This window comes from Tachyglossus aculeatus, chromosome 4, assembly GCF_015852505.1.
Source record: "Tachyglossus aculeatus isolate mTacAcu1 chromosome 4, mTacAcu1.pri, whole genome shotgun sequence".
Lineage (NCBI taxonomy): Eukaryota > Metazoa > Chordata > Mammalia > Monotremata > Tachyglossidae > Tachyglossus > Tachyglossus aculeatus.
The window spans coordinates 97,023,121-97,040,620 of NC_052069.1; the positions used below are offsets into that span (position 1 = coordinate 97,023,121).

At 40.3% G+C, this 17,500-nt stretch overlaps 1 protein-coding gene across 11 annotated transcripts in view; it reads right to left on the reverse strand.

The window, feature by feature from the left end:
- The window catches only part of RALYL (RALY RNA binding protein like), a 670,673-nt gene that overhangs the window by 83,636 nt on the left and 569,537 nt on the right, over positions 1–17,500 (reverse strand). For 10 of the 11 annotated variants that reach the window (XM_038745780.1, XM_038745790.1, XM_038745787.1 and 7 more), the window contains 2 exons: positions 15,007–15,039; positions 1,978–2,025 (listed from right to left, as the gene is read on the reverse strand). In XM_038745780.1, the coding sequence (XP_038601708.1) occupies positions 1,978–2,025; positions 15,007–15,039 (81 nt within the window). The remainder of the gene's footprint in view (positions 1–1,977; positions 2,026–15,006; positions 15,040–17,500) is intronic. The other variant, XM_038745784.1, reaches the window with a different exon arrangement.

Sequence of the window (17,500 nt, forward strand, 5' to 3'; positions counted from 1 at the left end):
AATGCAAATCTGTAATTTAGGACTATCCGATATTGAATTCCTCAATTTTTAAAACATTCTAATCTTCAGGGTTAATGCAACTGACTCCTCGTAATTGATCCTCAAAGAAGTTGTTACATTCATCAAATGCAAATATTTCTTGGGTTAGTTAAGCAATCCTAAGGTCTTTCTGGGAAAAAGAAAAGAAAAGCTATAAGGCCCTTCTTTACCAAACAAACCAGAATTTGATCAGAAAGACTTAAGCTGAGTAGCAAATAATCTGTGTGTTTCATGAACTGGAAAGACCCTTGGGTCCCCAAACTGGGGCTGCATGCCTTTTTGCCATGGAATTCCAACATATTTCAGACTTCAAGGAGAAGTGGCTGGGGGAATCACTGACTGGCAGGGCCAGGACTAGGATAGAGAGAAAGATAAGGGCCAAGTATACCTAGTTCTCTAATAATATGGGACTTACATTCTTGCAAAATCCTTATTAGAGAAACACACATAGTACCATGTTTGTTGCTTGGATATACATAAACCATTCCTTCTGACACTGTATCCAAACATGTTCACAATAGAGATGAATGTTCTTTAATTTCCTAGCAGCATTTTAGTTAAACACATAGTTAAAACCCACATGACTGTGGTATTTATGTGTTTTCTATGTGCAAGGCACTGTATAAGCACTTGGGAGAATATAACAAATTGAGTTGGATACAGTCCCTGTCCCGCGTGGGGTTCACAGTCTGAGGCACAGAGAAGTGAAGTGACTTGCCCAAGGTCACACAGCAGACAAGTGGCAGAGATGGGATTAAAATCCAGGACCTTCTGACTCCCAAGCCCATACTCTATCCAATAGACCACGCTGCTTCTCAACATGGCAAAATTGATTCTCAATGGTGAAGCTCAGCAGAATGGCTAAAGTGGGAATGGTAATGCAGTAATTCTCCAATTATTGCCTTTTGCAAAATTTTATTGCCAAAGGAGTTTTTATTTTGTTGATTTACAGTCATCCAACTGTGCTGTATCCATCTCCTCCCCTTAGCTTTCAAGGACAGCTTTAAAAGCCACTGAAAACTGAGGGAGAGGATTGACAAAGATGATAGGGGGAAAGTGATCAATCTATCATTAGTGAAATGGTAGATCAGAGCAATAATCTTCAAAAGATCCAGAACTTCAATTCTGTAATTTTCTTTGGCTGCCTGTAATCTCCATGGTTTATCAGCTAAAATGCAGAGGTGATCCTGTGTTAAGGAAAATAAGTGCTGTAGTATTCACGGTGTTTGAGGCCACCTGCATCTACAATATGCATAAGTCATTTTTTCTGGCACTGTGGTGTCCTGTACTTGAACAGCCTCAAGTTGTACGATGAACATTGATTTCTCAACAACATCCTAGCCAAAAGACACAGTGAAGAAAGGTGTTCTGGAGTAACTCAATATATTTGCAACTACATGTAAGATATTCATAATGTGAAAGAAGCATTTTGGGAATGGGTAGACACATTTCCTTCTTTCCCTTACTTTCAAATGTCAAGATGAACATTCGGCTGAATCATTTTACCACAATCTCACATCTGAAAAATTCTCCAGGTCCTACTATTATCATCATGACCAGGAGAAGTATATTAGAAACCTTAAATCCTTTAATCTGCAAGAGACCATGGGAAAAAATAAAAATTTGCAAACTGTATGACTAAATATTCTACATTAGAGTTAAGTAGATACTGTGAAATACTTTCTAGTTTTTAAATTTTCTTCTTTGAAAAGACTATATCATATAAAACACCAATCACAGGAGAAAAACCCTGAAGGATTTTGAGGTAAACAAGATACACAACAGCTTTTTGCTTTTCAAATGAAATAATTCCCTTTCAAATGGAAGGCCTGTCGTCCAAATTCAAATTGTGTAGGTCGATTATGGAAAAGTTGGCTTTTCTCTCCCAGTACTAACAATACAAATCAAAGGGAAGCCAAGAAACAAAACTCCACATACCGGTTGTAGAAATCATCCCTGTAGTAATCATAATCAAAAACATAACCACTGTAGAAAGAAAACAAAAAGCAATGATGAGCTAGCATATAGAAAATTACATTAATTAAATGCATTGTAGTATTTAGAGTTATAATTTGGTTTCACAATTCAAAGATTGCATTCTCTATTCACTTAAGCACTTGGAAAGCTTTGCTAGGTAATGTCTCAGTCTGATCTAATGTCATAACTGACTACTGTTTTATGCTTGAGAAAGTGAACTAATGATAGTTGTCTCAGGCAGGAATGGAAGACAGTAATGATAGCTTAAGAAGAGAATGCCACATAACAGCAGTCTTTAGATGTTAAGCTGTTCATTTCATTCAATTGTATTTATTAAGCATTTACTGTGTGCAGAGCACTGTACTAAGTGCTTATGTTCAATGGTTTCCTCTGTTCTTCTCATGGTGGACCAAGAAGGGAAGAAAAAGCAGGAGATGGATGGCAAAACCATTAAAGATGAATTATATTGGTTGAAGGTACTAGACAGATGAGACCTGCAGTGAGTGCCTGTTTTGTCTTCTAGTGAGTGCTGGAGAGCCAGATACCTGTATCTCTTCCCGCTTCCAATTGCCCCCAAAGAAACCGTCTGTGGCCTAGTGGAAAGAGCACAGGCCTGGGAGTCAGAAGGACAAGGATTCTCATCCTGGCTCTGCCACTTGTCTGCTGTGCTACCTTGGGCAACTTTTCTGTGCCCCAGTTACCTCATCCGTAAAATGGGCATTAAGACTGTGAGCCCCACGTGGGACTCACCTGATAACATTGTATCTATCCCAGCTCTTAAAACAGTGCTTGGCACATAGTAAGCACTTATCAAATACCATTATTATTATTCCCCACCCAAAAGGCTACAAGCCCCCCAAAAAATATGATCATTCACCAACCCACCCTCCTTCTGTCTGTTACAGCAGGGATTTTGAGGAATCAGGTGAGTTACAGTCAGGAAATTCACTGCACACCCACACGTTAAGAAGGCAGTTGCAACGGGACAATACAACCAAACAAGCACTGAGAAAACTCAGACAATTCAGGTTATCTTCCTGGATCTAAGAAAACAGTAAAGGGAAATCACATGCCTCAATTTTGGGAAAAGACCCTTCAATTTTCATCAAATGCCTTCTGAAAGTTGAATATCATATTATTAAAACAACAATTTGATTTGGTCAGTTATCTGGCAATGAGCAGATAAGCCCTTCATCCACTGGACCAAGGGTAAATAGATATGGGATGGATAGATCGATCATTCAATTTCTGCTCATTCTATACAGCATTGTTCCTTACAATGTAGCAATGAAGAGGAAGGGCCTGGGAGTCAGAGGACCTGGTTTCTAATCCTGGCTCTGCCACATGACTGCTGGTGATCTTGGACAAGACCCTTAATTTCTTTGTGCCTCAGTTACCTCATCTGTAAAATAAGGATTCAATCCCCATTCTCCCTCCTACTTAGACTGTGAGCCCTGTGTGGGACAGGGATTGTGCCTGACTTGATTACCATGCATCTTTCCCAGTGCTTAGAACACATGGTAAGCAGTTAACAAATACCACAAGTCTTTATAATAATAATAATGATGACATTTATTAAGCACTTACTATGTGCAAAGCACTGTTCTAGGCGCTGGGGAGGTTCCAAGGTGATCAGGTTGTCCCACGGGGGGCTCACAGTCTTAATCCCCATTTTACAGATGAGATAACTGAGGCACAGAGAAGTTAAGTGACTTGCCCAAAGTTACACTGCTGACAATTGGCAGAGCCAGGATTTGAACCCATGATTTCTGACTCCAAAGCCTGGGATCTTTCCACTGAGCCATGCTGCTTATACTGCACTTTCCCCTGCCTAATCCAGTCTGGTTCTCGGATAGAGTCAGGCACACTCCAATACTTCTCACTGCTTTTCTTTCCTGGCTTCAATTGAGGCTACTAGTATCCATTTCTCTGTATTATAATGAACAATATTTCCCCTTTCCCTCAGGCTTGTCAAATATCTGTTGGCAGTCAGGTCCCTTCCCTATCTGTCATGTAGCTGATCTAGGCAGGTTTATCTCTGTAGTCCTTCTCCTCACCTGTCAGACTTCAGTTCCATTAATCCTTGTTGATCTCCTATGGACTTCAGTTTGTCTACATTTTTCTTGGTCACTAAAATGCTAAAAATGGAGTACCCTATTCCACTGAAGGCTCTCCTCCAGTGTCCCAAAAAGAGCACTACCATTTCCATAGTTCAAGTCGAAGGCAATCCAAAATGATAGTATGTAATTTAATAATAATAATAATGGTATTTGTTAAGTGCTTACTATGTGCCAAGCACTATTCTAAGCACAGGGGTAGATACAAGTAATCACATTGTCCCACGTGGGGCTCATAGTCTAAATCCCCATTTTACAGATGAGGCAACTGAGGCACTGTTAAGTGACTTGCCCAAGGTCACACAGCAGACAAGTGGAGGAGGCAGAATTAGAACCCACGACCTCTGACTCCCAAGCCCGCGCTCTTCCCATTGAGCCAAGCTGCTTCACATTCACATTTATTCATTCATTCATTCAATCGTATTTATTGAGCGCTTACTGTATGCAGTGCACTGTACTAAGTGCTTGGGAAGTACAAGTTGGCAACATATAGAGATGGTCCCTACCCAACAACGGGCTCACAGTCTAGAAGGACATTTACTTCCAAGCCATTCGGCTAAACCACCTTATTTATTTCTTTCTCTCCCTGTCTTTGACCTTTTGAACATTACCCTTTCCTGAACAACTGGATGTCTTTGCTAAGACTATTTTCTCCAGGAACATTATCCCTGTCCTAGGGTCATCCTGTCCCAGTCACTGATGCCTGCCAAGCTGTCCAACTCAGGCCTATATTTGCAAAATGAAGTGGAAAAATGAGACAATCCAGATCTTTCTGGCTAAAAATAATCTAAAAGTCTTTGTGATAGACAAGTGAGGCAACAGTATGCTCTTATCTAGAATTTTCCTGACATCTACCTCAGTTTTCCACAATTTACTGTTTGTACCTCAGTATCCTTAGAAAGTTGCACCCTGACATTAGAAACAGTTGTTGAGTGTGGAGGCCTTAAAATAAGATAAAACCTTCCAGGAACTGCTTCCTAGAATGAAGTGGCACTGCCCCCTCCCCCCCATTTGAAATGATTAAGTGTCATAATAATGATATCGGTTTTACATCATCCACAAATCAGAGTGGCCTGCTAGAGAAGAACAGCTAAAAAAACTGTTCGAGAGCCACTGGGTTCCATGGCAAACCTGGACAAAAAATGTTCATTGTTCATTTTCCCCCATTGCTTCAACTACCACTTACCTATATGTGAGTGATTTCCAAATCTCACTGTCTTCCACCTCCCTCCCTCTCTGCAACCCCTTATTTCCTCCTCCAGAACATTAATTCATTCAATCATATTTATTGAGTGCTTACTGTGTGCAGAGCACTGTACTAAGTGCTTGTAAAGTACAATTCAGCAACAGATAGAGACAATCCCTACCCAACAACAGGCTCACAGTGAAGAAGGGGGAGACAGACAACAAAACAAAACAAGTAGACAGGCATCAATACCATCAAAATAGATAAATAGAATCATAGATAGGTACACATCATTAATAGAGTAATAAATATGTACAAATATACACATGTGTTGTGGGAAGGGGAAGGGGGTAGAGCAGAGGGATGGAGTAGGGGCGATGCGGAGGGGAGGAGAGCAGAGGAAAAGGGGGAGCTCAGTCTGGGAAGGCCTCTTGGAGGAGGTGAGCTCTAAGTAGGGCTTTGAAGAGGGGAAGAAAGCTAGTTTGGCAGATGTGAGGAGGGAGGGCATTCCAGGCCAGAGGTAAGATGTGGGCCAGGGGTCGATGGCAGGACAGGTGAAAACGAAGCACGGTGAAGAGGTTAGTGGCACAGGAGTGGAGTGTGTGGGCTGGGCTGTAGAAGGAGAGAAGGGAGGTGAGGTAGGAGAGGGCAAGGTGATGGAGAGCTTTGAAGTCAATAGTGAGGAGTTTTTGCTACATAGATATCCTGCTGGCACATCAAGTTCAATATGTCCCAAATCAAACACATCCTTTCCCAAATCAAACACATCCTTTCCCTCAAATCCTCTCCTCCATTTACTTTCACAGTTAACAATTCCATCATCCTCCCCATCTCTCAAGCCTATAACCTTGACATTATCTTTTACTCTTCCCTCTTTCAGATACCATATTCAATCTGTTGTCAAATCATATCCATTTTTCCTCCATAACATTTCCAGGATCCACCCCTTCCATCCATCCAAATGGCTTGATTCGCTTGTCCTGTTACTTGTTTTGTACCGGCCTGATTACTGGATCAGCCTCCTAACAGATCTCCCTGACTACAGTTTCTCTCCTCTTCTGACATTACTTCACTCCACTGCCTTCATCAGATCTGTTTGTACACATCTCCCCACTCCTAAGAGACCTACAATGGTTACCCATTCTTTTCTGCATCAATCATATTTATTGAGTGCTTACTGTGATAATAGACATATTACCTGCCCACAATGATTTTACAGCCTGAAACTCCTGACTACCGGCTTTAAGGCACTCAGTCTGTTCTCTCTTTACTGCTTCTCAATTCTCTTCTCCCACTTCACCCCAGCTCACACTCCTCATTTCTCTTAAGCTAATCTACTTAGTACTGTGCCTTCTTCTCATCTCTCCTTTTGCCAACCTCTTGCTCATCCCTTTCCCCCTGCCCGGAACTTCCTCCTACTCTAAGCTCTGGACTGTAAGCTCCCCTCCAGTCTGTCAGTTTGTTGCAGGCAGGGGACATGTCTACCAACTCTGTTTTACAGTACTCTCCCAAGAGCTTAGTACAGTGCTCTGCACAAAGTGTTCAATACAACTGATTGATTCAAAGCTCTTCTGAAATCACAGCTCCCCCTGATTAATCTCTGATCTTCTCTATATCCCCCCTCAAATACCACTTCAACAATTCTTTGACATTAAACTTTAGTGTACTAGTAAATGACCAAAGCATTTTTTCAATATCTTGCATGCCCTAATACTTAAGCACAAACTCATGCACATTCACTCTATTTTCACTCTACTAAGTGTTTGAAATCATATTCTGCAGAGAACAGAGGTTCAGTGAATTCAGTTGATGGATAGATGTTGATATTCAGAGATCAGAGTGATAATATTTCTAGTTGAGAGGATCCACCTACTAGTTGTTTGGTATTAGTTCTAATAGGTACATTCTCTTTCAGTGTCTCTATGTTTCTTTAGCATATATTTGCTCCAGAATTTCTGCATTTAGAATTTATTCCTTCTTTCCCCCTTTATCATCCTCTTTAGTTTTATCCAATATACATTTTATTACCCCAGTTTATAGCTCTAGAATATAACTCCAGCTAAAAGCAAATACCCACTTTTACTCACTTTTATTCACTTTCACTGTCTCTGGTTGCTTTGAACTCATTAGAATTAAACTATTACTTATGAATCTATCTTCGTTGGTGCTCAAACTGTCTGCAAAAGCAATTTGAAAATCAATATTTTTTATCTGCTATCTATAGCCTAAATTGTTTCCATAAAAACTTGCTGTCTGCCTTCCATCTTAGTTCTATATAATTATACTTTTTAATCTACCCCAGTGCTTAGTACAGTGCCTAGCACATGGTAAGTACTTAATACTTAGTACTAAGTAGTAAGTACTTAGTACTTAATAATTAGTGCTTAGAACTGTGCTCGGCACATAGTAAGTGCTTAACAAATGTCATTGTTATTATTATTATTAATAAGTACCACAGTTTTTATTATTATATATATGAGAAGCAGCATGGCTTAGTGGAAAGAGCCCGGGCTTTGGAGTCAGAGGTCATGGGTTCAAATCCCAGCTCTGCCAACTCTCAGCTGTGTGACTTTGGGCAAGTCACTTAACTTCTCTGTGCCTCAGTTACCTCATTTGTAAAATGGGGATTAAGACTGTGAGCCCCCTGTGGGACAACCTGATCACCTTGTAACCTCCCTAGTGCTTAGAACAGTGCTTTGCACATAGTGTTTAATAAATGCCATTATTATTATGATGATGATGATGATGATGATACTCCCAGCAAAATAATTTTTCCGAATCTAAGTTGTCATTATGGCCAAGCACGATGGAAATGTTTGACGATACAACACTCCACTTGATATCCAGGGGCCCCTGAAGAGTATAGCAGTGAGCTGGCATTTGTATAACAAATGGCTGCTCTATATTCAACATCTTCCTTCAGAGCTTTGTACAAAAAGTCAGGTACTAAAATGCCTGGAAACTAGAGAAGTAGTATATTCTCCAACTGAAAGATGGTACCTTCATTTTATTATTTGGCTATGCTATTGGAGTGACTTGGAGACATCAGAACTCCCACTGATTGGGAATGGGATTGCTGCAGTTCTTTATGGGGTCTGATATCCAGAGATGCATATCGAGAGCATGATAGTGTATAGAGTTTATAGTTTTATGATACTTCAGAAATAGAGGAAATCCATGCTACTGTTCCAATCTTTTGAAATCGTATGAATCCTACTAGGGCAACTTATTCTTTTTGAAAAACTATAAAATATTTTAAGAATTGGATGAATCAACATAGTCTGGGTATTAGTGTTTAAAATCTATTGTCTGGTCCAATCTATAATAGTACTTAAACTCCAGTTTCAGGATAAATGAATGATACGTTGTGAGGTGTAAAGGTGACTTATAGTAGGGTGCAAAGACAGAGCTACAGCTATTTCAATTTTGAGAGTTGAAGGGGAGCATGTTTCTAGAGACCATGCTTGATTTTCATAGGAAATTCATTCATTCATTCATTCAATCGCATTTACAAATATGATAATATATGTCAATGTCAGAAGTGCTATTATGTTAAATGTATTTTGACTGAATATCTTTTAAAGCCTTCTAAGAATTTTAACCCTTTATATTAAAATTACATTTTGCTTACCTAACATTTTATGACTGATCTCTAAGCATCCCCTGCACACATTTTGACATTAAACTTATTTGATTATATTTTCAACATAGAAAAGATATTCAGTCAAAATACATTTAACATAATAGCACTTCTGACATTGAAGTATATTATCATTCAAATGATCACAGAGTTTCCATCACTTTTAAATCTCCCTTAAGTTTTAACTTCCCCTTAAGAAATGGTCCTAATACATGATGAAAGAAACAATGATTCTATTTCTGGAATGGCCAGGACCTCAGTTGCCCCAGGCCCTCTGTAAAAGGGCCTAACTAAATATAAAGAACTACTTTAGAATTCAAGATGTTACTTAATTGGAAATCTGACATTTATAGATTCATATAGATCCATATTCCAAATCCAAAATTAATAACAATAACAATAATAATTATGGTATTTGTTAAGCACTTACTATGTTCCAAGCACTGTTCTAAGCACTGGGGTAGATACAAATGAATCAGGTTGGACACAATCCTTGTCCCACATGGGGCTCATAATCTCAATTCTCCATTTTACAGATGAAGTAACTGAGGCCAAGAGAAGTGAAGTGACTTACCCAAGGTCACACAGAAGACAAATGGCAGAGTCGGGATTAGAACCCATGACCTTCTGACTCCCAGGCCTGTGCTCTATCCACTACACCATGCATGCACTGACATTTAGTTTAAATTATTGAGAAAGCTCTAAAGAAACAAAACACATGCACCCTGCCCATGAGGAGTTAATGGTCTAATGGCTTCACTCACAATTTTCTTTGTCCTGTGGCTATTTTTCTCCTTGCATTCACCATAGTTCTGACTGGGTGTCCGCAAAAGCCCAGACAGCTTTTGACAGAAAATACGAGTAATTTTTGTTCTCTTTTCCTTTCACTCAATCCACGAATGAAATTTATTGAGTGCTCACAGTGTGCTCTGTACACAGTAAGTGCTTTATAAAAGCCAATGATTGATCAATTATAGAACACTGTACTAAGTGCTTGGGAGAGTGTAATTATATAATAATAATAATAATTGTGGTATTTTTTAAGCTCTTACTATTCAATCATCCATTCAATTGTATTTATTGAGTGCTGACTGTGTGCAGAACACTGTACTAAGTGCTTGGGAAACTACAATAAAATAATAAACAGACATATTCCCAGCTCACAGTGAGCTTCTGCCAGGCACTTTATTAAACAATGGAGTGGATACAATAACATTGGGTTAGACACAGTTCTTGTCCCACATGGGGATCACAGTCTTAATCCCCATTTTACAGGGAAGTTAAGTGACTTGCCCAAGGTCACATAGCAGATAAGTGGCAGAACTGGGATTAGAACCCAGGACCTTCTGACTCCCAGGCCTGTGCTCCATACACTGAGCCATGCTGATCCCTGCCCTCAGTGAGTTTATAACCTAGTTGGAGAGATGGACCTTAAAATAAATTACAGGTAGTAGAAGCAACAGCCTAAGAATGTAATCATTGTAGCATTTGTTAAGTGTTTACAAGATAATTGGGTTGGACACAGTCCAATATATACATAAATACTGGGGGGATGGGGCATGGAGGGTCCTTGGTGGGGTTAGCTTTAGATTCAATTTACAAGGATGCCAAATCCCTCTAATTTCAGAGGGGGACACCATGGGATTTCAAACACTGAAACTTCTTTGTAGCTAGGGGACAGACAAATTCTTAGAAATAGTTATTGGGGAGTTTGGGGGTATGACAACCCTGGACATATGAAGATGGCACTGTCATTCCAGATAAAGCCTTTGGGGAAACATGGTCTTGAATTGGCCCAAAGCTGCACCTGCACCTGACCTGCATATGCATGTGGAGGTGAGTGGGGCATTTGTTATTGGGGGCCACACCCTCCCAGGGTACATTATGCAAAGATGTGATGCATGGTGACATTTAGATGGAAAATTATCATTTATTTTTTATTTAAATCATTGTACCAATACACTGTGCAAAATCGATGCAAATGGTGACATTTTATTCCATGCAATGTTTCATTTTGAGCTGCAAAATAGAGCAGAGTGGAAAACAACCATTTGAAAAAATTCCATCTTCTTACCTTAATACCACTAGAAAAAAATCACTGCATCACTGCTTCCCTTCTATATGAAGCCAAAATAAATCTAGGTAATGGCTCTATGTCTTTTTTTCCCTCCATGTTAGACTATATTCTGCCTAATGTAATGTGCAATTACTTACTTTTCCCAGTGGAGAATATTAAAGTGAAGAAATGAAAACCATTTCCTGGCACATTCACCATCTCCTTCTCCTAGGGCATTCTTGCTCTAGAAAAACTGAGAAACTCTGTCTTGATGGTGTTACAAGATTTTCCTGTTGATGAATAATGACCTACCACTTCTGAAAATACGCTCTGAAGATCATGCATTCAAGATACTACTGTAGGAATGTACACATAATGATTGATTACCTAATTTATTGGTGAGAGTGTAGTTTTACTGGTTTTGACAAGTGCATAAGAGTGTTATTGACAGGTACAGCAATCAGTGAAGGGTTAATCCTTTCAGATGTTTTACAGCATTTCACTAAGAGGCCTGGCTAATAACTAAAATTACATTTGTAGCATGAGGCCTGAAAGAATACCCACTTTTGATTAGAGAATCATGCTCTGGAAACAGTTTGAACTCTCTTTAAAAGGAATCTAAAGAGCAATGAAAAGGAAATGGATGTGTGTTCTTTCTAAGAAAATCACTGTTGTTAAGATAATGATGTCTCTGCTTAGAAAAAACAACAACAAAAAACCCCCCAAATAAAACAAAAAAACATTCGCACACCAGATATTGGCTTTGTCTCACATCTGTTTTCCTCGGGAGCTTAGAGGAAGCTGAAACTTCATCAAATGATAGATTTGAGTGTGGCCAATTTCTTTTAGCCTACATATTGAAAGCTGAAGGTTACTTTTTGCTCCTCAACCCTTTCTTGCAGAGTCTGACACTTTTGCAACTTCTGAATGTTCTCCATACTCTGGGACTCTCTTACTTCTCTCAGGAGAGAGAGCTATAAGGACTCAGTATTCTTTGCTTCTCAAATGCAGGTGCTCAAAGAAGCCTATCATTCATCTGTCCCCCCCAACCAGACCTTCCCTTCCCTCCCAAATCCTTTCCTCCCACTGACTTTCCCATCACTGTAGATAACCCTCCCATCCTCTCTGTTTCACAAGCCTGTACCTTTGGTATTATCCTCAACTCATCTGCCTCATTCAATCCACATATTCAGTCTGTCACCAAATCCTATCAGTTCTTCTTTCACATCTTAAGAATCTGTTCTTTCCTCTCCATTCAACTTGCTACCATATTAGTTCAAGCACTTATCCTATTCCACGCTTAGAACCATGCTCAGTGCTTAGAACAGTGCTTGGCACATAGTAAGTGCTTAACAAATACCATTATTATAATTATTATCCCACCTTGACTACTGCATCAGCCTCCTTGCTGACTTCCAGGCCTCCAGTCTCTCTCCACTCCAATCCACACTTCACTCTGGTGTCTAGAGAAAGAGCTAAAGAACTGTTTCTAAAGAACTGTTCAGTCCATGTCTCCCCATTCCTCAAAAATCTCCAGTGGTTACCATTGGTTTTAAGGCACTCGATTGGCTCTCCCTTTCAATCAGTCAATCATATTTATTAAGACTTTACTGTGTGCAGAGCACTATTTTAAGCGCTGGAATGCCCTCCCTCCACACATCTGTCAAACAAGCTCTCTTCCTCCCTTAAAAGCCCTGAGAGCTCACCACCTCCAGAAGGCCTTCCCAGACTGAGCACCCTTTTTCCTTTCCTCTTCCCCATCACCCCACCTCCGCCATACCCCCTTCCCCTCCCCACAGCACTTGTATATATTTGTACATATTTATTACTCTATTTATTTTACTTGTACATATTTACCACTCTATTTATTAATGATGTACACATAGCTACAAGTCTATTTATTCTGACAGTTTTGACACCTGTCTACATGTTTTGTTTTGTTGCCTGTCTCCCCCTTCTAATAATAACAATAATGGCATTTATTAAGCACTTACTATGTGCAAAGCACTGTTCTAAGCGCTGGACTGTGAGCCCGTTGTTGAGTAGGGACTGTCTCTATATGTTGCCGACTTGTACTTCCCAAGTGCTTAGTACAGTGTTCTGCACACAGTAAGCACTCAATAAATACAATTGAATGAATGAATGAATTGGTAGACATGTTCCCTGCTCATGAATTCCTTCCTAATCCCCCACTACAACCCTGCCCATCCTGCCCATTCATTCCTCTAATGCCAGCCTGCTCAGTGTATCTCATTCTGCTTCTTGTGGCCTTGTAAGCACAAATCATGTCTACCAAACCTACTGTACTGCACTCTTCCAAGCACTTGGTACAGTGCTCTGCATACAGTAAGCACTCAATAAGCATCCTTGATTGATTGATGTCCTCTAGCCAAATACTTAGTCTAGACCCTGATCACCTTCCACCTGGACTATGTAAATTGTCCTTCCTAGTTACTTTGCCTCCAACACACTCCCCCAAAGCCCACTTGACTGCAGCAAAGACTCTAGGCATTGCTCGTCTCCTCTGCTGACATTCTTAAAATCCTACGAGAATTTTAATTTTTACTTACAAGATATTAATCCTATGAGATTCAGAGAATCAGCGTGGCTCAGTGGAAAGAGCATGGGCTTGGGAGTCAGAGGTCATGGGTTGTAATCCTGGCTCTGCCACATGTCTGCTGTGTGACCTTGGGCAAGTCACTTAACTTCTCTGAGCCTCAGTTACCTCATCTGTAAAATGGGGATTAAGACTGTAAGCCCCACATGGGACAACTTGATCACCTTGTATCCCCCACCCTGCGCTTAGAACAATGCGTCACACAGAGTAAGAGCTTAATAAATGCCATCATTATTATTATTATTACGAGCCTATTCCCAGTCTTCTTTCATTCTTTCATTCATTCAATCATATTTATTGAGCGCTTACCATGTGCAAAGCACTGTACTAAGAGCTCCCTGCTCGGCCAGACTAATCCTCTTGGCTAGGTCAAGTTGTATCATGCCTCCCCTTCAAGGGTTCCTGCTCCCATACTCTCCCCTCTGGGCTGTTATCTCAGGCACTCCAGTCCCTCTCAAACTCTTCTCCCTATTTCTTCCCAACCCTCCTTTAGTTCCATTCCTTCTGCAGGACTGACAGCTCCTCAGTACTCAGGAGCCTTGAACAAAATGAAAAAAAAAAGACTCCAGAAAAACCACTCAGATCATAGTATAACTATAAGGCTGCAACCATTTTGATGGTTAATTTATTAAACCTTGGCTTGCAATTCAAAAGTTAATAAAAATGTAAATTGCGATCAACAAGTCTATATTACAGCCAAATAACTAATAGATTGCAGGGGCAAAAACACATTTATCATCAGTCACAGAGTATTAAAATGGCACATATGTATGGTTTCCTAGCATATTATCAACTATTTCTATTATTTGCCCTAATGAAAGGAAGTCTGTGAACAATAGTTAACTCTCCGGGGAAATGAGACAATGAATGCTGCAGTTAATTTACCCTCGCTATCTGCCTCTCTGAGGTCAAGGCTGTATGCAATTGATGCTAGGATGGAAGAATACAGAAAGGAGAAAATAAGAAGGAATCATCAGATTTTGAAGAAAAGAGAAAGGAAGAGGAAGTCCTGAACGAGAAGGGAATGTAGGAAAGAGAAAGAAGAGGCTGGGGAGAAAGATGAAGAGAAGAATGGACAAGCACTCTCCATTTGGGTCATGAAAAGTCAAGGATAAACTTGCCTAATGGTTGGCATTTCTCACTAGATATAACATTTCCCATTACTTTGACAGCTGAATTACTCAAATTGGAGACTAGGTGTGCATTCCAGATAACAGGCTTTCATAAACTGATTTCCAAAACAGTACAAACATCTCTGTGAATATAGGGACTAGACATGCTATGATATGGCATGACACCCAACATGGATTTATATGAGCGAGCCTCCAATGGTCGACTGGGTTCATACAGAAAGGAAAAAATATACATACTCACCCTACTGACAGGAAGGGCTCCTTGGATTCAAGTCTATTAAGCAAAAAAAAAAACCACATATACTGAATTTCAATACACATATACTGAAAATACAGAGCATACTACAATTTTAAATGGTGCCTATAGTTGACTCTGATGGAACTATCACATATCTGTGAGAATGCCCAACTTAATAGCAGTAAAAAGCTAAAAATGTTTAGAAAGCACTTAAATTATGAAGCTAATTTTAGTAACTCAGGCTAAATGAACACTTGGCAGCAATGTCAACTGTCACCTGATGTGTAGCTTTCTGCATACTGAACAATCAGTCAATCAAGACTATCTGTTGAGTGTGGAAAGCACTTTCTAAGTACTTGGGAGCATACAATAGAATTAGTAGACATAATTCCTGCCCTCAAGGAGTTCACAATGTAGTGGAGGAGACTAATTCTAAAATTACAAACAGATAGGAGCAAGGAGGAAAGGGGTATTTATACATGAGTTGGTGTTTAAATTAGGGTATGTACGGTATGCACAGAAAGCTCCAGAAGGTTGTGAGCAGTTAAGTGTGAGTCCAATCAATCAATCAGTGGTATTTATTGAGCACTTACTGTGTGCAGAGAACCATATTAAGTGCTTGGGAGAGTATAAAAGACCTGAGAGACCCAATCCCTGCTGCTTAGGAATTTACAATCTTGTGGGGAAGGCATATATTAAATTATAGGGGAAGCAACAGAATATAAAGGTATGTACATAACTGCTGTGGAGGATGTGTACAGATGTGCTGAACAGGCATTTGGGGGTAAACAGGAATTCTAAGAATTAATTAGAAATTAAGTGACGATGGCTGATACGTCAAGGCCGGGGAGAAAAGAACCGTAAGGGTAGTTTAGAAAACAACAATTTAGGAACAAAATCCTATTGGGATCATTAGCTCAATGGGTCTGTCATAGTGGGTAAAGTGATTGTGCTCAGCCAGGTAGGGCATGGAAGTGCACCCCAATGGTAGTGGCAATAATAATAATAATAATAGTAATAACAATAGTAATAATAATTGTGGTTTCCGTTTAGCGGTTACTATGTGCCAATTCATTAGTGCATTCAATCACATTTATTGAGCGCTTACTGTGTCATATTTACCGAGCACTTACAATGTGCAGAGCCCTGTACTAAGTGGTTGGGAGAGTACAGTACAACGGAATTAGCAGACACCTTCCCTGCCCCTAACAAGCTTACAAGCCTCATACTAATCACTGGAGTAGATGCACGGTATTAAGGTCAGACACAGCCCTGCTCCAACCATGGTTCACAGTCTAAATAAGAGAGAAAACAGAAAATGAATCCCCATTTTACAGGTAAGGAAACTGGGATCCAGAAATGTTGAGTTGCCCAAGGTCACACAACAGGAAAAGTGGCGGAGCCAGTATTAAAACCCAGGCCCTCTGACCCCCAGGCCTCTGCTATTTTCAGTAGGCCCCACTGCTTCTTTATGGTGGTGGCAATGGCAGGGAGAAGCCACAGCTTGTATCCTTACCTGTTTCTTTAGCAGCTATCTGTGAGCTAGGATAGAACTCCTGGGAACACAGCAGAAGGTGGGCAGCAGCACCAAGAGCAGGGAAGGGACACAGCAGGGGTTGATGCTGCTGCTACCACACTTCGTGCAGCCAATCAAGAGAAGTAGCATGACCTAGTGGATAAAGCACAGGCCTGGGAGTTAAAAGAACCTGACTCCAACCTTGTCTGCTGTGTGACCTTGGGCAAGTCACTTAACTTCTCTGTGCCTCAGACACCACATCTAGAAAATGGGGATTAATGCTTCGAGCCCCATGTAGGACATGGACTGTGTCCAACCTGATTAGCTTGTATCTACCCCAGCTCTTAGAAAAGTGCCTCTCATGTTGTAAGCACTGAACAAATGCCATTAAAAAATGGATCAATCAATCACATTATTGAGCTCTTACTGTGAGTAGGGCACGGTACTAAATGCTTGGGAGATTACAGTATAACAGAGTTGGTAGAAATGTTCCCTGTCCACAAGGAGCTCAGCCACTTCTGGCTCTCTCAGTACTTGATCCCAATAGGAGCCCATTAAGCAGCAATGGAGCAGAGGAAGAAGCTTATTGGAACGGAAACTAATTGCTTCCAACTCATCTAGATTGTAAACTCATTGTGGTCAGGGAATATGTATGCTATATTGTCAAATTATACTCTCCCAAGTGCTTAACACAGTGCTCTTGCAAACAGTAAGCCCTCAATAAATACAATTAACTAACAATACCATTGTGACAGGTTCAGCAGAGGGTTGGAAATTGGATTGATGGTGGTGGAAAACTGTAGTCACCAGGATGACTGATACGTTAGGGAACGTGGCTGCTAATTCTGTTGTACTGTACTCTCCCAAGTGTGTAGTACAGTTCTCTACACATAGTAAGTGCTCAATAAATACCACTGACTGATAGATTGATTAATCAGTAATAGATTGCATTTTTGCCTGTGGCTGATCCATTGCACAGGG